Here is a 25,850-nt window from a genome sequence, read left to right as displayed (position 1 = left end):
TTTTGGGGGAAGGGAAGAGAGGAGGGGTAGATTAGAGGAGATAATGAGGGGTGTTGAGTAAAAGGAGAGAGACAGTGAAAAGGGTTTGGGGGAGAAGAGGAAGGGGATGGAGGGGGACAGGGAGGTTATAGAGGAGATAAGAGAGAGACTGAGGTTGAGGGGGCAGAAGAGGGAGAGGATGAGGGTGGGGGGAAAGGGGTTTGGGGAAGGTTATAGAGGAAATTAGAGGGGGCTGGGGAGAAGAGAGAGAGGATGGGGTGGAGGGAGAGGGGTTGTGGGAGGTTACAGAGGAGATAAGAGGGGGCTGGGGGGAAGAGGGAGAGGATGGGGTGAGGGAAGGGGTTTGGGGGTGGTTATAGAGGAGATTAGAGGGGGCTGGGGAGAAGAGGGAGAGGATGGGGTGAGGGAAGGGGTTTGGGGGTGGTTATAGAGGAGATTAGACGGGGCTGGGGAGAGGATGGGGTGGGGGAGAGGGGTTTGGGGGAGGTTATAGAAGAGATAAGAGGGGGGCTTGGGAGAAGAGGGAGAGGAGGGGGTGAAGGAGAGGGGTTTGGGGGAGGTTATAGAGGAGATTGGGGGGGCTGGGGAGAAGAGTGAGAGGATGGGGTGGGGGAGTGGGATTTGGGGGAGGTTATAGAGAGGGGCGGGAGAGGGGTTTGGGGGAGTTTATAGAGGAGATTAGAGGCGGGCTGGAGAGAGGATGGGGTGGGGGAGAGGGGTTTGGGGTGGTTATAGAGGAGATTAGAGGGGGGCTGGGGAGAGGGGTTTGGGGGAGGTTAGAGGGGGGCTGGGGAGAGGAGGGGTTGGGGTGGTTATAGAGGAGATTAGAGGGGGGCTGGGGAGAGGGGTTTGGGGGAGGTGAGAGGGGGGCTGGGGGAGAGGAGATGAGGGAGGGGATCATGGCAGATGGGGGGGGGGCGGGGGCTGAGGCAGGCGAGAACGAGCGGCCCCGCGGGGAGCGGCAGCCAGGTCCCTGCCCGGGGCGCTCCCGGAACTGAAGGGCCGCGGCCTGAGTTTCCCGCCGGCCGGGTACAAAGCGAGCCCCGGGCCACCCCCCCCTCCCTTCCCCCGCGCATGTCTCCTTTCCCTCGGCGGCGCCATTGCGGCTCCTGGTCCCGAGCCCTGCGAGCCCGCCGAGCTTCCGCCCCGGCCGCCATCACCCCGGACCATGGCCACCGACTCCTGGGCTCTGGCGGTGGACGAGCAGGAAGCGGCCGCCGAGTCGGTGGGTCCGGGGGAGGAAACGGGGCCGGGATGAGAGGCGGGAAGGGCCGGGGGGAGGCCGCGGCCCCTCGGGGAGCGGAGCGGGGGCCAGGCCCGGCCCGGCCCGTCGGGAGCCCGGGGCTAGGCTGAGCCCGGCGGGGGGAGCAGGCGCCGCCTCGCACCGTGGCGTCGGCCCCCGCCGAGCCGGGCGGGCGGGGGCCTGGCCTGGGGCTGCCCCCCACTCAGCGGGCCCGGGGCTGGGAACTGGGGGAGCGGCCGGACGCTCCAGATCAGCCGCTTTTCGTTTGCCGACCCCTAAAAAAACGTTAACCGGGGGCGCGGCCCCCTTTGGAAATCGGAGCCGTAGCCGGGGGGGGCAGGTTGGGGCCCTGCCCTAGAGCGGGGTCGCCGTGGGCGGCGAAGTGAAATGGCCTCTGCCCCAGGCTGGGGCGGCGGGACCCCCTGGCAGCCCGGCTCCGCTCGGCAGGTCGCTGGCCTGTGTCCAAGGCTTTGGCCCGGCGAGAGGGTAAAACCCGTCTCTGCTGCCAGTGCCCGCCGCGTTGCCGCCAAGTCCCTCGGAATGGCGCCTCCAGGTTGGGTAGAGTCCTAAAGATGAGCCCCACAAAGGAAAATGCGACCTTTTCAGCCTGGGCCAGCAGGCTGGGAAGGGCAGGGCTGTGAATGAATTTATTTCACCCTGCTGGCGTCTTGAAGTGGAAGCCTCCGGCTGCTCGCAAGTGAAAATTAACGTTGGGTGCTATAAGTGTGAAGTGACATTGGCTTCCCAGTTTCAGGTTTCCCCATACACAAGGAACAAATGGCACCTGCTGTTTGAGATGCCTGTGGTTAGAAGGCGCAGTGTTCCTGCAGCCCTGTGGGTCCCAGGATATGAGAGAGACCGGATGAGTGAAGTGATATCTTTTATTGGACAATCGTCTCTTGGTGGAAGTTAGGATAGCAGTGATTTGGGATGTCCTGATGGAGTTATATTAGTTCACCATTGCAAAGTTCTAACCCCTCCTTTATTTTAGGGTGAATACTGATGTTTTTATTATCGCCATTAAAGGTGGGCAGGCAGGGTTTTATGAGTTTTACAGGAATGCATTAGTAAAACCATGCAGAAGCTTTTCTAGCAACTGTGTATAAGTGTAGTCCCTTAACTGCTAAATGAACAGAAATTTAAAATATTTCAGATTGATTTACTTTAGGTGAGGCCCCTTGATCTGTGGGTAAACACTGGCTTTTGTTAGGCTGCTTCGCAGTTACTAGCTTGGATTAACATGAGCGTGTGCGCCTTCCATGTGATACTCTCCTCAATTTGCCTCTCCCAAGAGAGGGTAAAAGAGAGATGATTGACACAATTGGAGTTCTCAATGTGACAGTCAAGCCACATGAATATATGCATTCTCCTGTTATATTAGGAATCGGAAGACACCACAATGGCTATTCCTGTTATGTCTGCATCCAGGGAGTGTATTTCTTTGGGGTCTGAGGCAGGGTTGAGACAGCAACTCTGATGTATTTAGTGTGTGTAGAAGCATGAAGTACATGCTGATTTTTATAGTTCCAGGATAATGGAGCACCAATTATTTGTTCTTGGGGTTACTTGGTTGTTGAATCCAAACACATCATCAGTGCATATGCTTATTACAGAGAATTCCATTGTTGTGTTTACCTCTTATCAATATATGGTAATCAGTATATATGGTATATCACTTCAATGGTATATGGTAATCACTTCAATGACTCATCAAAATTGCAGGATTCACCACTTTTTCATTTTTAATATCTGGGTCTCAATCACAATCCTGTTAATTGAGCACAGCTTTGTGGGTGTCATTTAGTTAGCATTACTACTTAATCTACCAGAGTGCTGAGCACACTGACTCTGCAATACTCAGCCTCTACCAGCCCAAAAACAAGCAAGAGAGACTCAAACCCAGGTTTCCATGTCAGTGCCCAACTCTTTTGCTAGAAATTGCAATTCTGAATTTGACGTGTTCCTTTTGTTGCTCCTGTGATACAATTGGGTCTCTTCAAGGACATACAGCTGGTTAATATGTTACAGAGTATTTAAAGAAAGTTTCTTTAGCTCTAGGGAATACAAACTTTTTGATGACAAGACATGAAGATTTGTACTCTTCAGAATTTTATTCTGCTACAAATTTACAAAGTATAATTCTTTGGGAAGGTGGCTGTTCTCCAAACCAGTGTTAGATGATTACAGAACACTCTCCTCAGACTGAGGGGTTCTCCGATCCTGTCCCCACAGCGTTCTCTATTCCTGATAAAATAAACAACCCTTCAGCTACGTTAGATGGTGGTCTCTAATTTGTAATACTTAGTTAACCATTTTCTGTCAGTAGTTCTGTGCCTGCTGTCAGCTCAAATTAATATCTTGAAGCCCAAATTTCAGATGGGTGATGCATGAACAGAAAACAGCAACATCTTAGTAAAGGTTCTGGTGACACTTTGGCTCTGACTTCTCCGATTGAAAAATAAAGCATAGCGTTATCTCATATCATTGTCTGTCTGTCTGTCCTTGCACTGGATATTCTGTAAGCCTCCCCGCTCTTGCTAATTTGAGGGTGGATTGTTTCACTTCCTACTATGTTTAGAGTTCAAAAATTTTACCACAGCTCATGTTACACTTTTACTGATAGCGAGTCTGAAATTGTCAACCTTGAGGAAGGTTCCACTGAGGGCTTTTTTGCCAAATGAAGGATTCCTGAGCGTAACAACTGCAATTTCCTTGTTTTTCCACACTTACAGTTGAGTAACTTGCACCTGAAGGAGGAGAAAACTAAGCCAGACTCCAATGGTGAGTTTATAGCAACTAATGCTGGGTTAGAAAAGAACACTATTTCATGGGTGTTTGGTCTGGACTTTATGGCTTTTGAAAGGTGGGAAATCCAGTTTAGCATCCACCTTCCAGAAGCATAAGGCTAAGGAACTACTAGCCTTAACTAAATGTCTGGCTTGAGCGCTTATTTTTTTGTGGTTAGCTTTTTAAACTGTACTTTCACTGTTCAGTGCTGTTTAATATTAAAGTGGTTCAGGGATTACTATAGTGACCAGAACGGATGGATTCAGGTTGCTATTTAATTCAAATGTTATGGCATATTTGACCGAGTTGGGAGCAAACTACACTGCCAACATTCTCATGTTATAACCTGGCTTAGTCTTTCCTTTGTAGCTGGAGCAAAACTGCTCCTATTACTGATTTGGTTTACAGCTTTGTTTTTTACCTAGCTGTAGCAGTAACATTGCCTCTTTAGATGAACCTGAGATATGTGAGCTTGTTTGGTCCCATTCCATTTGAGATTGCCCCAGTACCGCACTGTCTCTCCAAATGTAGGTGCTGTTGTCAAGACGGAGAACAATGCAGAGAAGACAGAAGATGAGGAAAAAGGTAAGCACGGCTGAGAAGCACTCTGACAAGGGACAGTGGGAAAACAGTTCATTTTGAACCTTTTTAAAGCTAGTCTACTTCATTTCAGAGGATGGACAGTCTTGGCATCTGCACAAAGGAGCTCATTCTGATGAGGGGCCTCTGTGCAAGAGGTGTGAAAATACATTACTCCATATTGACTCGGGATTGCTATATGGTGATGAGGGAGAGAGAAATAAGGTGATTGTCTGTATCTGTCTGCAGTAGTGAGATACAGGAGCAGTTTGTTTGATAACACTACCTGAATTGCCTTCACAACCAGCGCTCCTTAGCCTTTGGGGCTTCTGGAATGTATTGCTTTTTTCTTATTAAACAAACTGTTCATAGTCAGTTAGCAAGGGGGTGGGTATTCTGGCTCCATTGTAGAGGACAGCTTAACTTGTCCAAAGTAGGTTTATCTTGTATGGGGAAACTCAAGGATGCAATGGCTATGCTCGCTAGAGGCAGAGATACTAGACTGGGCACTCTTAACACTGAGAGCATGCCATTCGTGTTAAAACCCTTAGTAGAGAATCACCTGTCCACACTTGAGACTCACCACAGCAATATTTAAGGTGATCAGTACTCCTGTACCACCTTCACTATCCAGGTAGAGATATCTTAGAAAAGCAGACTTCTGTAGATTTGCTAAGGTGGTCCTTAGCCTGTGGCATCCCTCCCCATGGGCCTCTGCATTAATCCATCTCTCCCACATGTAAAGACTCCCTCTGCTAGTTTGAGGTATTTCCTGTTTATCTCCGTGACAGTTGGTCATTGAGTTGAATCCCCTCTTTTAATAATGCAGCTTTTGTTTTGGTGTTTGTTTTTAATTAGTCTTCTTACAATATCTCTTAATTGTGCAACATCATAGTGGGAGTGACAGTTTATCCTGTAACTGTCAGAGCTCAGCCAAAACTTCTTAGCTGAATGGCTGGTTCTTGAGCCTTCTGCTCTTCTGTAAATATAAACAACGCTTCGTTTTTTGCTTCTTTCCCCACAGAGGACAGAGCTGCCCAATCCTTATTAAACAAGCTGATTCGCAGTAATCTGGTGGACACAACAAACCAAGTGGAGGTGCTGCAGAGGGATCCTACATCACCTCTCTACTCTGTGAAGTCTTTTGAGGAGCTGAGACTGTAAGTCCCTGTTCTTCTGCTAATTATAGTCTCTTGCAATGCCGTGATGCAGAACTCTTCCTGTTGGTGCTGAATATCTTGGATTCACCCAAGAGTGATGCTATGAAAGATTTAGGATATTTACAGATGTTGGGTACCCAGAGAAGTGTTATAGCAACAAAAGACAGAACTCCAATCATTCAGCCAAATTCGTCATGCCACATTAAACTTTAAATACATTAAACATAAAAACATTAAATCAAAGATGACTGACTCTTCTGAAAAGTTCTAGTCTTCTGGTGACTAAATTTCTAGGTGTGACCTCTAGGCGCAGCCAGGACATTGTCAGGGAAATGCCAGTTTTCCAGTGCTGAGCATTGCACTTATTGCAGTGTATTGTGTGGTCACTCTTGTAATCTCTTACAGTGTCTACAATGACACCTACAATCCTTTACAGTGTCTACACTTGAGCAGAAATGAGCTCAGGAAAGATTTGTAGCTGTCTCAGGCAACAAAGGAGAAGAAGCCAAACTGAGATCTGCATTCTGTATTTCTGTGTGGCCATGTTCCTGTGACTTCTGCAAAGTATGTACAGTGGTCTATTCAACACTTTTCTACCAGATTCTAGACTCCTGCTGTTGAAAATGGATTGTTTACACCATTTGTACTTTGGAAAAAAGTTATAGTATTTGAAAACTGACCTAATTTGTACTTATTACAAATAAGACTGGACATTGCAAAGGTCTCCCATTATCAGCAAGTCTAAGGTGAAATGCAGGCTGCATGACTCCACAGCACCCCATCTGTATTTTGCTAGCACTTTCAAAATCAGCGATGTGCCATCCTCCATCAGAAATTGTTTCGGGAGAAGGTTCAGGGAAACCAAAGGGGAAAATTCCAGGGCTGAAGAGGGAAGAGAGCCCTAAGTGTGCCAAGGAAGTTTCCTTAGAGAACGCAAATACAGAAATCCTAGCCTGGGAAAAGAGGGTTGGAGAACAGGGTCAAGATAGTGTTATCAACTGCAGCTGGTCTAACTTTTAGATTGCCTATAGAAATGACTCTCAAACACCTCAGTTAAACAGAGTGGAGGAGGGATGAGTCCATATCTTTGCTAGTATTGAATGGAGACTCTTCATGAAGGGTTTGTGGCAAAAAGACCTCAACTTGTGAAGACTCTGCAGCAGAATGGGCCAGAAAGTAAATTATATTTAAACTTAGATATTGAAGAAATACAGCAAAAATGGTTAAAAGCCTAAAATTAGAAGATCTATGAAATCTTTCCCTGCCCATAGAATCTTCATGTTGTCAGATAAATCTTGTCTCAATGTAGGTCTTTTTGAAAGCTTATTCTTCTAAACTGATTTTTTTTTAGTGTTTTAAATAAATATTCTCCTGTAATATTTACAATCCAAACATTCCTGCATTGTGCTAGTGCGTGGTAAGATGAAAATTAAACTGACTAGGAACAAAACTGAAACTCGCTAGTTGGAGTTTTGTTGTCTGAGCTGAGAGATGCAAAAAATAAACAGCATATATAGTAAATTAAGTTTTTTTTAAAACATCAGTTACTCTAAGATGTTTTATGAAATAGGTAAGTATTTTGTAGTTACACATCCCTTTTGATATTAAAACTGCCTTTTAAAATAAGCCATAGTTCACAAATGGACATGCTTCCTAAGTAAGAATCCTTATCCCCTTATCCATGCTTGGGGTGGCTTTCTTTTACTATTTGCCCCTTCAAGGTTCTTGTAAGGGGACTCAAATAAGGTTTTGGAATTCTGCAACTCTGGAATAAAATGGTAAACTTACCATCAAGCAGCTATAGCTGGAAACTCCCCCTCTGACAGACTCCAAAATGGGAGATGTCTCCATTTGGAACCATACATGTGGAATAAAATGGTCCCAACTTTCACTGAGGAAGACCTGTTTCAACTTTACCAAGAATCTGGAACAACCACTTAAATGTCTAGCTTCTGCTCTTAGTCACTGTTTCATTAGCACTCCTCCCCACCAGCAGTCTGCTTTACAGCTCTTGATTTGGTAGCTAATTAGAACTTAACAAAAAGAAAAGGAGTACTTGTGGCTTCTTAGAGACTAACAAATTTATTTGAGCATAAGCTTTCATGAAGTGCATCCGATGAAGTGAGCTGTAGCTCACAAAAGCTTATGCTCAAATAAATTTGTTAGTCTCTAAGGTGCCACAAGTGATCTTTTTCTTTTGCGAATACAGACTAACACGGCTGTTACTCTAGAACTTAACAGATTCCTAATTAAGTATTTAGCTTGGAGATTAATGGAAAAAGCCTTCAGAGGAGAAATGACTTTGGGTTTGTTTTGCAATGTACTATTGGGCCAACATAGTTGTAGCTAGTATAGTTCTGATTCCATTGTGAACAGGACAGATTTACTTGAATAAATAATATCTGATCATTATTGCATTAGCTCCGGGGAGGCCAACCTGTGGCTCCGGAGCCACATGCGGCTCTTCAGAAGTTAATATGCAGCTCCTTGTATAGGCACCAACTCTGGGGCTGGAGCTAGAAGCGCCAACTTTCCAGCGTGCCAGGGTGCTCGCTGCTCAACCCCTGCTCTGCCACAGGCCCTGCCCCCACTCGACCCATTCCCGCCCCCTCCCCTGAGCCTGGAGTGCCTTTGCTTCCCCCTCCCCCACCCCAAGCCTCCTTCATGCCATGAAATAGCTGATTGGGAGGTGTGTGGAGGGATGGGGAGGCGCTGATCGGCAGGGCTGCCAGTGGGCAGGAGGCACTGGGAGTGTGGGGGGGAACCTAATAGTGGGCTGCTGACATATTACTGTGGCTCTCTGGCAATGTACGTTGGCAAATTCTGGCTCCTTCTCAGGCTCAGGTTGGCCACCCTGCTTTAGCTGCTTTTAAGTGGCCTACAACAGCAGAGAGACTTCAAATTCCAGCTGCTGAGGCAAAAGCAGTCTTGCTCTGTTGATGGCCTGTTAGAGGTTTTCATTGTATCTGAGAAGTGCATAGGTTTCCATTTCAGATAACTGCAAATTAGCTTTTAGACAGTTAGTAAATTAGCATATTTATTATGCATTTTGCTTAGTTTAAACACAAGAAACAGGAAGAATTGCTTGTCTTACAGGTCTTTGGTCTTTTATGCCTGAAATTAGCTTATTTTGAGCAGCTTCTTCATGCTCTGCTTTAGCCTTCATCCCAACTCACTGCAAGTGTTCTCTGTGCTGACAATCTAATGGTTTGGAAGATTTCCCCCCTCCCCCCCTAAATCTTATACAAACTTGTATGAATGGCAGAATGGCAAGGTTTGTTGTCTTAGATTGCACAGTAGAGCTTGCCTTTAACAGCATGTGCTGAACTGATGGGGGAGGGATGGGAAGGGATATTTAGATGAGCTCCATGACTGATCTGGTCACTAACAGTAAATGCAAAAGCAAAAACATTTTGTATAAAAGTCTCCATTCCTCTCTTCCCCTCCTGCCCCGCCCCCAAGTGCCTTCCATAAATTGAGGGAAGATCAGACCGTGTATTCCGTATAATGTCTACATTAAAAAGCAACCAGAACACTTCCTGAAAGCTGAAGCAGTTCTGTTTTTGTGTATCAGAAGGTAAAGAGCTCAGACTTATTTATTACAATTCACCTTTAAAATTCCTTGTGAAAATACAAATGTCAGGAGGAAACCAACCCCATTCTTCCTCTGCCAGCGACATCAGTCCCAAAACAATAGTCTGATACCTTTACTGTTCTTCCTGCCTCCATCTTCCCATTAAATGCCTGCCCCAGTTGTTCATGGAGTTCTTTGTGCATCAGCTGAAGATACGGTGTATAATGATACACTTTTAAAACTGGGCTAGGAAGTTCTACTCTTGAGGTTCTATTCTTAATTGCTTTGGTGATCTTGTTTTTGTCCCTTTTTTGGAAATGGGTCCCAAAAGGAAACCACCCTGACAGACTTTTCACCTTGAAACATTACAGCTTTGCCTTTCTAAGCTACCGCTTTGTAGTTGAATGACTGCAAACAGGCTTCTTAGATCATATACCTTGCTTGTCTGGCTTTTGAAAGATGAGAATTGATCTAACAATCAAAGAAAATTAATGATGGGAGCTCTCAGACTAATTGAGTCTTGGTTCTGCAACTAGTTGTATCCTTGGCAACTGTTGCAGAGAATTGGGCTTTGTAGATCCTTGCTTTTGAACTAACACAAGGTTGCGTATTCAAAGAGCTTTTATTTGAGCCACAGACTGTAACTAATACATCCTTCTTAAAAAGGATGTTGAATCTAGTAGAGTGGTTTAACAAGCAGGAAAAGTGTGGGCAGGAAAACTGTAATTTGCTTTTTGGAAATTGCTGCTAAGCAACATTAACACCTACAAGAAGCAGTTAAACAGGTCATCAGTTAAGAGTTTACAAATACAAATATCTTAACTTTAATTTTAACTTTAATTTTAGATTGCTCTTGAGTTTCTTTACATACACAAGTGTCTGCTCTGACTTGAAAGCTTTTTTTAACAATTATAGATGCCTTGTTAATAGAAGCAAATAGATAGTAACTTTGGCAATTTAATACTGTGGGTGTCGCCACTGCACTTAAAATGAGTGCCATCGTATAGCAGTGTACAAATCAATAGCCTGAATCCTGCTGAGCTAGGCTTGCCATAACTTGCCTCTTTCTCACATCAATCAGTATTTATTCTCATTCTTAGAGGTTGAACATCAAGAATACAAAATCTTAAAAGTGACTTTTGCAAAACTTTAATGTTAAATGGCCTTTGCAATCATGTCAGACTTCTTCCTGTTCTGGTACCTCCTTTTGGACTAGTGAGTCTGGCAGGGCTGATAACTGTGGTGTTAAGACGCTGCTGATAGGGCTTCATGGCGACATGGGAATTTCCATACTGGATTGGAACAGTAGTCTGTCTAGTTCAGTGTCTGGTAGGCGTGCCTACACAGCTAGCGGTTCTCAACCTATTTACCATTGTGGGCTGCATATGCAGCTCTCTGTGTTATGTGGGCTGCATCTACACAATATATATATACAGTATCTGTATGGCCCTGAGAAGGTGATGGGCCACCGCTGTGTTGAGAACCACTGCTTTAGAGGAAGGTGCCAGGAACCCCATAATGGACAGTAGTGGAATAATAAGTGTGACTGAAGTGGAGTTACTATGTAATTTATGAACACTGAGAGACCTTGTCAGTGAGGGGAAGTTATTGTATATTGGGTTATAAGACTTCCTGTGTGAATGCACTAGCGTAATAGGGGGCTAGGAGAAGAACAAATATAAAGGCAAAACAGTGCCACCCCAAGCGTTTGGTCAGATGTTGCTTATCGTGGGAGCCAATTACAAGACAATGGCATACTTCCAGGCACCAGTCCAAAGTGACACAGTTGTTTTGCCAGGCTGGGAACTAGAGCTTAAAAGGACAGTAATCAGTTAAACTCCTCTCAGGAGAGGAAGGGGCAGTGGGTCATTTGTCAGGTGCTGTTCCTGATGAGAACAGACTGGTCCTGCAGGAGTGCCTGAAAACAAATGAGGTCTTCTCTGCTCCCAGGAAACAGGAACGCAAGTTTAGTCCGGTTTGGTTTTACGATCCGTTTTCCATTAAATGCTTTTGTTCTAAATAAATAATACTTGGCTGCATGGAAGATGTGTGGTCATTGATTGCCACTGTCATTGCTCCCAGAGCGAACAGAAAACTGCAGATACTGAACATAAGTCAGACTTTGCTGTGGTTATCACAGTTGATACATGGGACTGCAGCCCAGGGCCTGGGCTGAGAGCAGGAGAATGACATGATTCCATCTCAGGGAAGGTGACTGCTGATGTCCTGAATCTGCGAGGGGTGCCCTTGAGGAGACCAGGAGGGGCCAGAGGTGCAGTTAGCCCACGAACGGAGACATCCTGCTCATAGGGGAAGTTCCTTCCCAACTCCATTAGTTTGGGTATGTCTACACTGCAAAAAAAAATCTGCGGCAGCAAGTGTCTGAGCCCAGGTTAACCGACTCGGGCTTATGGGGTTTACGCTATGGAGCTAAAAATAGCAATGGTAGGCCCTTAGGCTGGGGCTCTGAGACACCCACCCCCCGGGCCAGGTTTCACTACTATTTTTAGCCCTGTAGTGCAAGTCCTGCCAGATGAGTCAGTTGACCCAAGCTCTGAGACTTGCTGCCGTGGTCATCTTTTGCAGGGTAGACGTACCCTTGGCAGCTGGCTTAAGTCCCAAATCATGAAGGTTTATATCCTTTATAAAATTGTTTTCATCCTATATAATGAACACAATGTTCTCGTTCATATACATGTTTAATTCATTAAGGTCTTAGTCTCAATGCTACCTTGTGACAGAGTTCCACATGTTAATTGTGTTGTAAAAAATGTTGTCTTTTATCAGTGGGTTAAATTTCTTGTCTTTTTATTTACTGTTTCCTTGCTCTTGTATTGAGAGGGTCTATAAAAGCACCAGACTTACCTTCTCTAGCCCTTTCATTCACTGAGCCCAGGCCCTTGGGTCTCCTCTAACCTTATTGTCCCCGTCTATTTAATCTCTCCTCATAAAGAAATTTCTTCAGTCCTCTAATCCTTTTTGTGTATGTCTCCAAACACTCCCTATTTTGGCTATCTTAGACACCAGGTGACCTGACCTGCACACAGTGTTCCAGATGTGGGCGCACTACTGTTGTATAGCGAGGCACGATCACGCTTCTAGTATTCGCAAAAAGAAAAGGAATACTTGTGGCACCTTGGAGACTAACAAATTTATGTGAGCATAAGCTTTCGTGAGCTACAGCTCACTTCATCGAATGCATCCGATGAAGTGAGCTGTAGCTCACGAAAGCTTATGCTCTAATAAATTTGTTAGTCTCTAAGGTGCCACAAGTATTCCTTTTCTTTTTGCGAATACAGACTAACACGGCTGCTACTCTGAAACCTGTCATTACTTCTAGTATTGTTTTCTGTTCTATTCTTTGTACATCCTGACACATTTGCCTTTCTTGATCACTGCTACATACTGAGCAGAGATTTTAATTGAGCTGTCTGCATTGATACTTAGAGCTCTTTCTTGAGTGGTAGTTAATTTAGAACCCAGGAGTGCATATTGTAGCCAAATGACTCCTTCCAGTGTTTAATATTCCTTAAGGTAAAAAATAGGGTCTTGTTGTATCTTCTTGGTTCAAATAAATATTGGGTTCACAGATGTTAATCACAGTATGTAAATGATCCTTTGATAGGCTACTAAGTACTGTATTTTGCTCTTAAAAGTAACTAGTTTATTCATTGATAAAACAAGGAGGCACATAATCTTGAAATAGTGTCTCTTCGCTTCCCAATCTGTTTAGATGCTAATGTTTGATCTAGTTTTTCTGTTCCTATTGGAGGATTGCTGTCCAGAGTTTCATGTGTACAAAGCTGTGCTGTGGATGGGGAACCCTGTTTATCTGACCCTCCGTTCTGTGGCTCTTTGCAGTTACCAAACAACTCCAGGGCCAGAAGCGGGCGATCTCTCCTGTGGCCGCTAGATGGTGCTGCAGCATCACCTTTTCCCATTCTCTGATTTATCCTGAGTTTTGATTATCTGAACTGGCCCTCTTCCCAATTAGACCAGATAAATGGGGTTCTACGGTATTTCTCTTTTTTTAGGGTGTCCACAAGCTAATAGTGATTGGGTCACAGATGAACCACTTTGTTAGCAATGTGGAGAAGAAATGGCTTGCCACAGTAGTTTACTATTGGTAAATGTAGTAATAGAGGCATTGCCCCAGGCCTACTGGCTGTTAGGGTTTGCTTTTCAGGCCCCTGCCCTTCACTTGCAATCAAAAAATCCCCCGTTGACTATAGTTCCTGGTTCTAGTGCTGTTTTTTTACTAGTTCAGAAACACTTTACTCTTTCTCTTTCCAGGAAACCGCAGCTCCTGCAGGGTGTCTATGCCATGGGCTTCAACCGACCATCGAAAATACAGGAGAATGCTCTGCCCATGATGCTTGCTGAACCGTACGTATCCTTGCTTTCCACTTCCCCTGGGAAGTGGGGAGGATGGGAGAGCCTTGTGTACCATTACTACTAAACTGTAAACACTCTCTGGCTAGGGGACGGCCTTCCTGAAGTGGCATTGAGACACACCAGTGGCTGTATGTGCTGTGCTGAAGGGGCTCCCTTTCCATGGGACTGTACTGCTGAAATTCTTTAGAATGCTGCCTGGCTACCCAGCAAACTTCCATAGGTCCCCATAAGCACCCTTTTCCTAGGGCTTGCACTGCATACTCAGCTACACTGAAGACAATAAGAAAAGGAGGACTTGTGGCACCTTAGAGACTAACAAATTTATTTGAGCATAAAAGTGCAGCTAACACTAGGGGGAGATGAGCAATATGGAAAACATCACAGCAGCTTTCCCTTCAAATCTCCATAGCCCATAGAAGCTGCTTGTGCCAAGCTGCAAGCGCCCTGCAGAAAATTCACTCGTGTCCTCCTCCTTGTGTAAGCCTGCCCTTATGAAACTAGATGGCCACATCCAAACTTATGTCACCAAGATGCAGGGCCAGATTAATCCAGAACGTATTAAAATCCCTCATCTGTGGCTGCCATTCAGTTAATGTTAGCCATGTTGCCAAATCTCACAACTGCGTATCTCGTATTAGCTGGTCATATAAATAATGGATTATATTTAACCTTGTGCCAAAGGGTTTAAAATGTCCCCTTATGTGTTGATCCAGCCCACAGAACCTGATTGCACAGTCTCAGTCTGGTACTGGTAAGACAGCTGCCTTCGTCTTGGCCATGCTCAGTCGAGTTGAACCCGGGAACAAGTATCCACAGGTAGTGGCTTCTGGAATCTAATGGTTGTGCTGGTTTTTAGTTGTAGTGCAGTGCCATCTAGTGGAGAGAAGCTATATTCCTTTAATATGACACTGGTGGCAGCTACAAAGCTTCAACTTCCCAGTGTGCTGTGGAGTCTGAGCACTGGGGAGCAGAGGCAGCAGAGTTGAAAATGCTGATTCTTTTGTGCAGAGGTACTAGGTTCTCCCAGCTCCCCTGACCAGCCCAGTTCCTGTCCTCCCTGCTTCTCTGCCCCCTCTGTCCTTCTGTACCTGTAACAGCCAAACTGGAGTTACAGTGAGCAGCTGTGTTGGGATGGGGAATATGGTGGGGTGTGGGGGCGGGAGCAGGGTTTGGACTGGAAGGGAGAGGATCTGTACTGACGAACCACCTGTGGTTGAGGAGCCCTGAGAAGTGGAGAGTAGATGGGGTGTTGAATGGTTTGCTGCTTGCCTCGTCCAGTTTACATTGATACCCAGTCCAGCACCCTAACACAAAGGTAACAGGGCTTTTTGCACAGGAGTTGGGCAAATTCAGTTTAGGAAGCTAGCTGATGTTTCTAACCACTGCTCCGAAGCAATGCAGAGTAGAGTTCCCCCTTTCAGGGAATGGGCAGCAGCCTAGGTTTCATGTCAGTTAGCTGTTCTGCAGAAATGGACTTGGCAGTTTTACCAAGGCAAGAGCTTCCTTGCTAAGGATGCTGTGTTATGTTCACTTCGAGCTATATTATTAGAAATGTCCCTTATAAAAACATATGTCTTTGTTAATATGGCACTTTGTTTGGCTATAGTACTGAGCATCGACGTTCTTAGCAGGGTGTTCTGTTTACATGCTTATGTGGGCAATACAAAACATGCAAGCCGTACAAAACTAACCGGTACATGATGCTACACATCCAAACTAACTTCCTTTAATTGGGAGAATTACTAAAAACACTGTTCAGCTGATGAGTGTTAATGAAATTTGCCTAAAACAGTAAATGTTTTATCCTAAAATATTGGTCATCTATTTTTCATCTATTTGCACAGAGGTGAAGTTTCACAACTAAATGTATTTCACAGGAAAGTGTGACGATCTTCTATTTGGCAATCTAATATACTCTTATCTGCTTTCCTTCCAGTGTTTGTGCCTTTCCCCAACATATGAGCTGGCACTTCAAACAGGAAAAGTAATTGAACAGATGGGAAAGTTTCATCCGGAGCTAAGACTTGCATATGCTGTCCGAGGCAATAAATGTGAGTGTGAGGGGAAATACGCCCCCTTTTTCCAGATCTAACCAGGGAGACTTACCCCTTTTTCTAGTGAGGTGTGGTTATGGGAATTTAATGCATTATTTTCTCTTAACATTTGCAAATGATTACACTGAGTTTGACAGCAGATACTCCTAGCACAGTTGGCCTGTCAGGTCTGAGTGCTGTATAGAACATGAGCTGGTGTAATGGGACTTCACTCTTGGAAGCCGTAAACTGGGCATCGAGTGGGAATTGGACAGTTCATGCTCTGTGTTTTTTACTTGAGTTTCTTCCTCCATCTCCTCAGAAAATAACTGAACTTTGTAACTATGTGTGAAATGGCAATGGCTGTCGAGCTTTATTGGTGGCTGATCTGTTTTGTCCAAGTGGATCTTTCATATTGTGGGTTGCTGGTGCAATCTGCATAGCAGATAATTATAGATATTACTTGTTTGAGATGTAGGCACTCTCTAAACTGCTAAATTCATGAAGTTGGGGAGAAGTAGTGGATCTTGTGCGCTTCAGAAGGGGTTAATGTCCTGACAGATTACCTCCCTTACTAAGAGGAGGATAAGACTGGGAAAGCAAGGTTGGATGCTGCAAAACTGCCCTAAAGAGGATGTATTGACATCTGTTGCTCTGGCACTAATAGAACTCTGTGTGCGTCAGTGTGTATTTATTTATTTTATTTTATTTTTTATTTTAATAGCAGTCTCCAGAGTAGGGGAAGGACTCTGAGCAAGAGAGTAGGGTGTGGAGTAACATACACAATGATACAGCTTTCACCTTCTCATGGAAGCACTGTGCACACAAATCTCATGAAAGCCTTTCTGTCTACTAACAGTGGAGAGAGGTCAGAAGATCTCTGAGCAGATTGTAATTGGCACTCCTGGTACTGTCCTGGACTGGTGCTCCAAACTGAAATTCATAGACCCCAAGAAGATTAAAGTGTTTGTCCTGGATGAGGCTGATGTAATGATAGCAACCCAGGGCCATCAAGATCAGAGCATCCGCATTCAGAGGTAAGGACCAACCCTATGCTGTCATCTGCGCTGTTTGAGGAAAGGGAAAGATTCTAGTTCACTTCCACCACAGCCAGTTGGTTTCTCTCATTGGCCTATTTAATGTCCCATTTCCTCTTCATGGTTGCAGGAAGGGCTGTCTTCCAAATGGCAGGACGTGATTATTTGTTGGTGACTTAACCACTAAGGCCACAGGCTACAATAGAAATACATTTAACTCTAATCCAGGCAGTTCATAAAGCTAGAATTTCATCAAAGACAGACATTTAATTATTTCAAGGAACGAGAACCGCCCTCCCTATCCCCTGAGGAGGATTCATTGCTTAAAATGTCCAAATTACCTAGATGCCACTGGCAGATTGAGTTGGGATGTGATTAGATACACATAGGCTAATGTTTAGAAAGCCTAACAGATTTAAAAGGCTGGTTCCAAAGGCTTGTAAGTGACTGTGAGCCATGCTTTGTTGCTGGGCTACCATAGGTTCCAGTGGGCTGATGGTTTCTAATAGGGAAACCCTAACTTGTTTGCCTTGCCTTGCCTTGCAGAATGCTCCCCAGAGATTGTCAGATGCTCCTATTTTCTGCCACATTTGAAGATTCTGTATGGAAATTTGCCCAAAAAGTTGTTCCTGACCCCAACATCATCAAACTGAAGCGAGAGGAGGAGACACTGGACACCATTAAGCAATACTATGTTCTATGTAATAATCGAGATGAGAAGTTCCATGCTCTATGTAATATATATGGAGCCATCACCATCGCCCAGGCCATGATCTTCTGTCATGTGAGTCGTTCTGGAGAATGGAGTGACCTCTGCCACACCCTAAACAGAAGGGAGCTCTCATTAAAAACAGCCCCATTCTGAAATAGCATCTGCAAATGCCAAGAATCCTAGTGACACAGACTCCTTGCAAGAAGATTGAGGGCATGATCATTCTAGGAGCACAAATGAGGAACAAGCCATTCCTCATCTTGTCTTGGAAATGATAAAATGCAGGAGGGTGGCTGGAAGAATCGGCCTTCTTGGGTTGTCTCTAATACTAGTTGCCTGTTGGTCCTATCTCTGCTGAGGCTGAAACCCTACTAACAGTTATTAAAAACAATATTCCTAGTGTAGTTTCGCTTACTCTTGTGAACAGGGAGTTTCTTAAAATTGTGATAGCCAAACTCTGCCCCATGAGAGTCATGGCAACCATGCTGGAGCCATCTAGCCCCAGCTGGTCTTAAACATGTTTGTTGCTTGCATAGTTCTAGCCATCGTGTGGCTATGTGGCTCACTTGATTTTGGAAGACTGCTTTAAAAATAAAAAGCATTTGGGGTTCTGTAAACCCGTAAAATATGTCTTTAAACAAAGTGTACAACAAAACGATAAAAATAAAAGCAAAAAGGCTTTAATGGGATGGAAAAATAAGTCTTGTAGGTAATAGGTCTGCCACTGGCTTGTGACCCTGCTGGACTTCAGCTTCCCTCTCTGTAAAATGGTGATGATACATCACAGGTGTGTTGTGGCACTCTGAGATTCTTGTATGGAAGCTGCTGTAATTGCAAATTTTAATTGAGGCCAATGGTGATCACACTAGCAAAGCTTAGCCCTAGATAGGAAGAAGACTGGTTTGTTAAGGCACATGTTCTGTACCCAAGTGTCCACTAAAGCAAAGAGCCATTTCCTGCAGTTTTAAAATGCAATGTTTGACATAGTCAGGACTTTAAAATTCAAGATGCTAGTTAATTTTTATAACTGCTTGACTCAACCCTTCAGCAGAGATTCTCACTGGATGGTCTTAAGGGGATGTTTTCAACTTGAAATCTAGCCAATTTCCAAAAATGAATAGTTAGTGTTACAACATACTACACTTGTCCCAGTCTTCTTGGTGCAAGGCATGTGGTCTTACGCTAAGTTTCCTATTAAGTCTTTTCCTTGTTGCTGAGCGACCCAGACAAGCAGTGGAGCCTTCTGACTACACACAAAGAGCTGTCCTATATAAAAGGAAATAGAAAACATGTCTCTAAGTTTTATTGTAATGTTTAGGCTTTCAAACAGAAATTGAAATGTTTTTTGTTCTTTGTTCCTTTTAAACTATGATGCTAGAATCCTGGAACGAGCAGAGTTAGAGACCTGAGCATTCCCTTCTGTTAAGAGAGGCCTGTTCCTGTTTGAAGTTCAAAAAGTGTTTTCCCAGAAAAAGCTTAATTGCTCTTGCTTTACATTTCAGACTCGTAAAACAGCGGGCTGGCTGGCAGGAGAGCTGTCAAAAGAAGGTCACCAGGTGGCACTGCTAAGTGGCGAGATGATGGTGGAACAAAGAGCTGCGGTGATCGAGCGTTTCAGAGAGGGCAAAGAGAAAGTGCTGGTGACCACAAATGTCTGTGCCAGAGGTAGAATACCTTGTCACTGCATCTTGGGGAAGCGAAGCGGGTACTTGTACTTGAGACAGAACTATGCAATCTGGTGACAGAATACAAAATATTGCTGTACCTCCTAGAGAAGAATTTATAATCTGTGTGCTAGATTTGTACAAGAAAGTCCCTCACAAAGCCATTCCAGGGGAGACTGACAGATGTGCTGTCTCCCAAAACTTCTGGATGGTCCTTGATGTGTGTGAGTTGGGTTAGGTCAGTCTCTTCTAGAATGGCTTAACACAGGATTTCCTTAAAGGTGACCTGAAGTAGGGTGAAGAATCTTCCCTTCCACCAGAGTCTCATTTCTTTCTGTCCTTGGGGCTCGTTGAGGCATCCTATGGCTCTGCCTTGCCTTGCCTTGCGGGCAAACAAATGTGTGCCCAGAATTTTCTCAACAACTTCATTTTCTCTAGAGGTCAGGCAAAGGAATAAACGCCAGTAACAGTCTGTACTGCAAGTTACAGCTAAAAGGGGCATTCTGGACACTGCTGAACACTTAAACGAAATAAGTTGAATGGCTTTCCTAGTCTGGCTGTTGAGAAGTAGGAGGGGCATTTGACTATATTTTAGAAGTTATTGCAATTTTATTAGCCTTTCTAGGCACCCATAAACATCAAGATGTAGTTCTGGTATGAAACCATTAGGTAATGCAAAGGTGCTCAGTTTAAGTATATTATTCATCCTCCATTTGATAGCATCTTCTCACTGTGATATCTTAAAGGTTCCTCTATACGTTATGGAAACATACGTTTCCAGTTATCCCTGTAATTTTTGCTGAGCACTCACTCTTGACATCGCTGCAGGCTTCATCATGGCAGGTAGCTTAACTTTCCACGAAACTTGGCTGCAGTAATACTACAGCTTTGTGAAAGGAGTTGAAACTAATGGCTCTCGGTAAGCCCTAGATTCTGGGATCAAAACACTGAAACAATCCTGGACTAAAGGTACGCTGGCTTAAAATGGGCTAAAGGGAGAGTTGTAATATCTCTGCTTTCCTCCTCAGGGATTGATGTAGAGCAGGTCTCTGTTGTTATCAACTTTGACCTTCCTGTGGATAAAGATGGCAACCCAGATAATGAGACTTACCTGCATCGGATTGGGCGTACAGGTCGTTTTGGCAAGCGAGGACTGGCTGTTAACATGGTAGACAGCAAGCACAGCATGAATATCCTGACCAGAATTCAGGAACATTTCAGTAAGTTCCCTTAAGCTTCATTTCTTTTGCGTAGGTACAGCATTATTTCTACAGACTTTTGAGCAACTGTGTTTCAGATAACCCTGACTCCAATTCAGATTTTCCAGGCGCCTGTGGTCTTGGTCTTTGATTAGGCTTAACAGAGTTTTGCTTTGCTGCATACAGTCTGTCAAGGGTACCACTGCCCTTTTTGTAGCACCTTGTTTCAAAAATAACATTGAGAAAACTAGGGGAATAGCCAGTTATTTGTATACATTCGAATGGGCAGAACTTCTGATGTAACTGTCTTTATTTTAGAGTAGAACAGTGAGTACTGTTTAAAGGGCAGGTCTGATAGCCCATTTTGATACACATGAATAACTTCTACATCTGTCATAAGACAGTAAACTTCCAAAGTGATGCATGACAGACGTGCCTGGGAGATCTTGCTTGTGTCCTGCCATGTCAATCCAGTTCTCATTGGCTAGCTGGCATCATTACTAAAAATGATATTCCACAAACCATAATGTTTTTTGACTGCCCCTCCACTTACGATAGACATTTCTCCTCCTCTTTCTTCCCCCCCACACCCAAGAAATTGCTTCCAGTCTGAAACTTGAGTGACCCAGTGATCTGGAAGTCACAGATCCAGAGGGTGTGGTGTGTGCCTCAGCCTGTAGCCAGTCCCTTGGAATTGACTGATTTAGTGGACTGAGCCCTAGGTACCCACACGGTTCCCCTGTGGGAGGCCACTGGCCTCTAAGGGCTTGTCTACGCTTACCGGTAGATTGGTGCTGCTGCAATCAATGCAGCGGGTGTCAATTTAGCAGGTCTAGTGAAGATCCGCTAAATTGATGGAAGAGCACTCTCCGCTCGACTCCGGTAATCCACCACTACGAGAAGAGTAAGGGAAGTTGACGGGAGAGCGCAGTATAGACACCGCGGTAAGTCAGCCTAAGCCACATTGATTCCAGTTATGTTATTCATGTAACTGAAGTAGTGTAACTTAGGTCAACTTACCGTGGTAGTATAGACAAGGCCTGACGCTGGGCCTTTGGGCACTAGTGAACCCTCTCTGGCTCCCTGCAGCGAATCCAGCCAAGCCAGACTCCTACAGGAGGTTTGTACTGTACTTCTTCAGGGCATAATGCTCGTATTTGCCTTAAGCCCAGACAGCTTTTCCAAAACAAGGTAACAACTCCTGACGTACGGATTCTGAAAGTCCTTGGGTCAGAATAGAGAGGCAAAGATTCAGATAAAGTTCACAATGGCCAGTGTAGGGTCAGGGCTCCCTTGAGCCATGCTGCTGAGGAGTCATCTTGGCGTGCTCTCCCCATCTTTGTCCCTCCTGTCCTTAGTCCCAGGAGTGTCTGTCTCTCCAAAGGCCAGCTCTTAACCCTGCCACCTGATGCCTTTATTCTCTAGCTGGGGCTTTTGCTCAGCTTCCCTGCTGAGAGGTGGGGGAAAATCTCCTTCCTCTGTTGGTTGCTGGGTTTGAACCTCTTGGCTGTTGGGTTTCCCATTGCCTTTCTGGATCCTCCCCTGATTTGGATCTGTTTCAGCCCATTCTTTAAATGACCTAGTCTTCATACCACTCCAGATAGTTGTGATACAACACCTCATGTCTCTTGCTCTGTCCCAAGAGCAGCTTTTTAACCCTTTACATTCTACGCATAGCAATGCAAAGCACAGAGGGAAACTGAGGCACGCATAAGAATCATGTTTCCAAAATTCCCACTTCGTGTCACTACATTGTTGAGACTTGATTTATAAAACTTAATTCTATTGTGTCTGTCATGGATTGGGATAGATTCATCTTGTAACAAGAACAGTAGCGGGACCTTGCCTCATCTTCTGTGTTCTCATTGTATAGAGTGCACGAGTTCCGATTCCCTTCTAATCTTCTCTTGCAGACAAAAAGATAGAAAAACTGGATACTGACGACTTGGATGAAATTGAGAAAATAGCCAACTGAAACGCAGCTGCTGGAACTGATGTACGCCCTCCTGTGGTAGCTCTCCCACTACAATTGGCTCAGCGTTCAGATTGGCACACCTTTTGGCCAGTCATGAAAAGGACTCTTAAGATATACAGAAATTACCTCACTTTAAAAATTGCAGTTGGACTTAAAATTGTCGCTCTGCGGAAGAAGAGGAAATGTTTACAGAAGCTTTTAACATTTCTTAGTTTAGCCTTAAAATGGAAATGTTTTAAATTCTAAGAAATAGATTTGCCAAAAAGTGGCCGATACGTAAATATCTAAAAAGAATAAACAAATGCTTTATTTGGTTAATTGGAATATTATTTTTTAACATATTTGATCAGTAAAACAAAACTCAACAGCCAAGTATATGGACATTGACTTTAAAGAACAAGGCAGATGGTTTTGGCCAAAAACTAAACTTACATGAAATAGAACTTCTTTTTCTGGTGCTGCCTTGTGCTCTAAAGGTTCATTTCTGGCTTCCTGATGGATTTGCCCTGCTTTTCCTTAAGTAGATTGTCCAGAAGATCTCTCCACTAGCTCATATTCTCAGATAGTGGTGCAGTGTTGCTTTTGCTGGGCAGTATTTTGGTTTTAGTTTGTTTTTAGAATGGCCACTATTCATAAAGCAGTGCAGTGGTTGAAAGTGTTTGTTTAACTACTGTAGAAGTCATATGATGCATTTAACCTTGCCAAACCAAATCTTGGTTCATGTGGGTGGGAGGGATCAGCAGTATAAAGAGGACTGTACTAATCAATATCCCAAATAAATTCACTCCTACAAATGGTAGTGTCTCTTGATAGGGGAGTGGGGGTTATAGTTACCTTTACACAGGTGGTGCCAGTTTTAAAATGCTGCTGTTGTCTGGGCAGTTCCACATGAAGTCTCATACGGAGCTGTTGGACTCTACCAGTCAATAATGGAAACAGGAATATTTGTCTGGTAAAAAAAAAAAAAAATTCTAATAGCTTGTATTGACCAAAAATACCCTTAAATAGAACACCAAATTTGCCTGTTACAGTATGTTTCAGTACCACAGTCTTGAGTTAAATTGCTCAGCCAAAATACTGATGGGAAGCACTCCACTTTCATTGTGCTTGTATCACAAAGCAGACAGGTCATCAGTCCCTACACACCTTGCCCCAAAGGTGACCCTTGCCAGTGAAGGTTTTATTTAGAACTTCTAAGTTTGGGCTTTTAGTTGAGTTGGGACCACTTACCGTGCACAAATGGAAGTTTGTGGGTTTTTGTACCCCCCCCCCCCCCCGATTCCAGGAGAAGTAGGCTCCTAAACGTTAACTTTGTGGTGCACAGTTCTTTTGGGAAAAGTGGACATGTGTGAGCAGCCATCGGACTGCTACTCAGTGCAGGAATCACTTCAAAACAAATGTATAAATTGTAAATTGAACTATAAATTTTCTTTGCAATTTTGGCCATCATATTCTGTTCAAAGACAGGAATGTTGATCCTTTTACCAAGTAAAAAAAAAAGGCTCATTTAAAATGTACCTAAAATTTTAGGAAATTGTGCACCCTTTTATCAATTTGTATAGTCTTTAGTGAAAAAACTGTTAAAATTAAACTTTTTGTATTCTGGGGTGTATCTATTTTTATTCTGTTGAAAACCTATTTAAAGTGGCAGGTGAGTGAGTGCTTGTGTGTAGAGTGGAAGACTTGTTTCAATCACCTACTTTAATAGTACAGCTGAATGACCTTGTGACAGCAGTGCATTGGATTGAATTGTCATGAACGCTGCTGCTGGTCCTGTGTGCTGTTTCTAATGTACTTTTAATTGGAATAAAGAACACGTACTGAACTGTGCCTCGGTTAGTCTTTGACTCTGGCATCCCTGTTTGTTCTCAAATGTCTTGTGTAGAGGACTTGATGGAGATGGAGTTCTGGCAGTGCTTCCTATTGGAATACTCCCAGGTGAATTCCACTGTGAAATAGATTAGTGTAACTGAGCTGCTGTATTTCCCAGATGCTTTCAGTGTCAAGTTATGGCAGCATCCCACCAGCCATTTATCATTAAACTATATTGGATAACGAATGATATAAGATTAATTCTATTCTTCCCTAATGTCTCTATTGATGCCAGGATTTTTCCTGGCAAAGCCCTTAGTGGTAACTAAGCACTAAAGGATAAAACTTGAATGAGGTAGGTGCTAAATTTAAATCGTATGGCCATTAAGACACCTACCTCTTTCTTCTTGGGGAGCCACTCAAAATATTGCTGCTAGATCTTTCCAGCCAGTCACCTTGATCATCCCCTTCTCTTCACTTATTTTCTCCATTGGTTGTCCTTTATCAGCTCTCTGGCCTGGCCTGGCCTGGCCTGTCCTTCAGCTTAGCCCTCCCTGCTTACATAGTCTTTACCAATGAAATATATAGTCCTGTCTATTAATTTGAATTCCAAAACAGTTCACTACCTGCCTACAACACAGGTTAACAACACTTTCCTGCTGGAAGACAGAAGAAAAATCGGATTAAGCTTTTGCAGGACTGCTTGAGTGCAGTGATGTACGAGTAGAATTGTGGAAGCCTGACTTTTTTCTCTAAAAAGGCTGACTAATTGACTAACAGACTAATTGAACATGCTGTTAAAAGTATGAGGAAATGTGGTAAAGTGAAACCTCTAGTTCATGCAAACCATTGATTTCAATCAAGTTGCACTCAGGAAATCTTTGCTGGTCTTAGCTTCACACTTAAATCAGTTTATTTAACATTGTTTAAATGTAACATCATACACACATCTCAAACAGTAAATTGACAGTACTTTACCCAGTATTTGTTTTATAGCTTTAAGTCTGAGTTTTCCACCACTTCCCTTAGCCTATGTTATGTGACTAGCTGATCTGGGGGGAAGAGATTGTATCAATGCATAAAATCTGCAGTAGTTACTGAAACAATGACTGCAACAAGCTATAATTTCCAGTGAAGTTGCTCACTGATTTTTTCATAGCCAAGTTCTTCAGGACACTATCCTGATATTCCCTTTATCCTAGCCAAGATGTGACTTGAACAAGTGCATTACAGTGGAAAAGGTTTGAAAACCATCTGGACTCCCTCTAGAGGAGGAAGCAATGACTGTGGTAACATCTTACAGAGCTTTGGTCACATTTCACAACTAAGTATTTAAAAAGGGGTAGGAAGCCACCAGTTAACAGCACAGATTTATTCAGTTCTTTTTGAATACTTTGCTTATGGAAGTGGTTTGCATTCTTTAGCATTTGCGGGCTCTTCTATGCTGCGGTGTGCTGGCCAACACTACACTCCATTCTGCCTCTTGAATCAGCCATCTCTCACTAACAACCAATGCTAAGTTCAGAATAGGCTGTATTCTTCCATGTAAAAATTAATCATACAGTTAGTTCATTCTTCCCATTGCTCTTGGCAATTTTCATAGTGAAACATTCTTTTTACCGTGTTCCCAGATAGCTTAGTTGTAATCCTTATTAGAAACCTCTGATACAGTTACACCCC

At 43.9% G+C, this 25,850-nt stretch overlaps 1 protein-coding gene across 3 annotated transcripts; it reads left to right on the top strand.

Moving 5' to 3' along the window:
• The first annotated feature begins 818 nt into the window (after window positions 1–818).
• On the top strand, window positions 819–24,183 carry LOC119844999 (ATP-dependent RNA helicase DDX19B). 3 transcript variants are annotated; one of them, XM_038376637.2, is made up of 12 exons: window positions 819–1,225; window positions 3,976–4,024; window positions 4,562–4,615; window positions 5,634–5,769; window positions 13,637–13,729; window positions 14,452–14,554; window positions 15,675–15,789; window positions 16,631–16,808; window positions 17,355–17,592; window positions 19,023–19,185; window positions 20,213–20,404; window positions 22,297–24,183. In XM_038376637.2, exons 1-12 carry the CDS (start codon window positions 1,169–1,171, stop codon window positions 22,356–22,358), a joined length of 1,440 nt encoding a protein of 479 aa, XP_038232565.1. In that variant the 5' UTR covers window positions 819–1,168; the 3' UTR covers window positions 22,359–24,183. The 3 variants fall into 3 exon arrangements, with proteins under 3 accessions (XP_038232565.1, XP_043355738.1, XP_043355739.1); XM_043499803.1 differs by lacking the exons at window positions 819–1,225; window positions 3,976–4,024; window positions 4,562–4,615 and adding an exon at window positions 4,747–4,767; XM_043499804.1 differs by lacking the exons at window positions 819–1,225; window positions 3,976–4,024; window positions 4,562–4,615; window positions 5,634–5,769 and adding an exon at window positions 6,315–6,333.
• Window positions 24,184–25,850: the final 1,667 nt, after the last annotated feature.

The sequence above is a fragment of the Dermochelys coriacea genome, chromosome 18, assembly GCF_009764565.3.
Source record: "Dermochelys coriacea isolate rDerCor1 chromosome 18, rDerCor1.pri.v4, whole genome shotgun sequence".
Lineage (NCBI taxonomy): Eukaryota > Metazoa > Chordata > Testudines > Dermochelyidae > Dermochelys > Dermochelys coriacea.
Note: the sequence above shows the minus strand (reverse complement) of the source record. Positions and strands in the feature narration are given on the sequence as shown.

Excerpts from the sequence above, each read along its gene's own strand:
- LOC119844999 (XM_038376637.2), top strand. The coding sequence starts at position 1,169 with ATGGCCACCGACTCCTGGGCTCTGGCGGTGGACGAGCAGGAAGCGGCC. Across the intron at positions 13,730-14,451 it reads CCCATGATGCTTGCTGAACC|CCCACAGAACCTGATTGCAC; the intron begins GTACGTATCCTT and ends GTGTTGATCCAG. Across the intron at positions 19,186-20,212 it reads CACAAATGTCTGTGCCAGAG|GGATTGATGTAGAGCAGGTC; the intron begins GTAGAATACCTT and ends TTTCCTCCTCAG.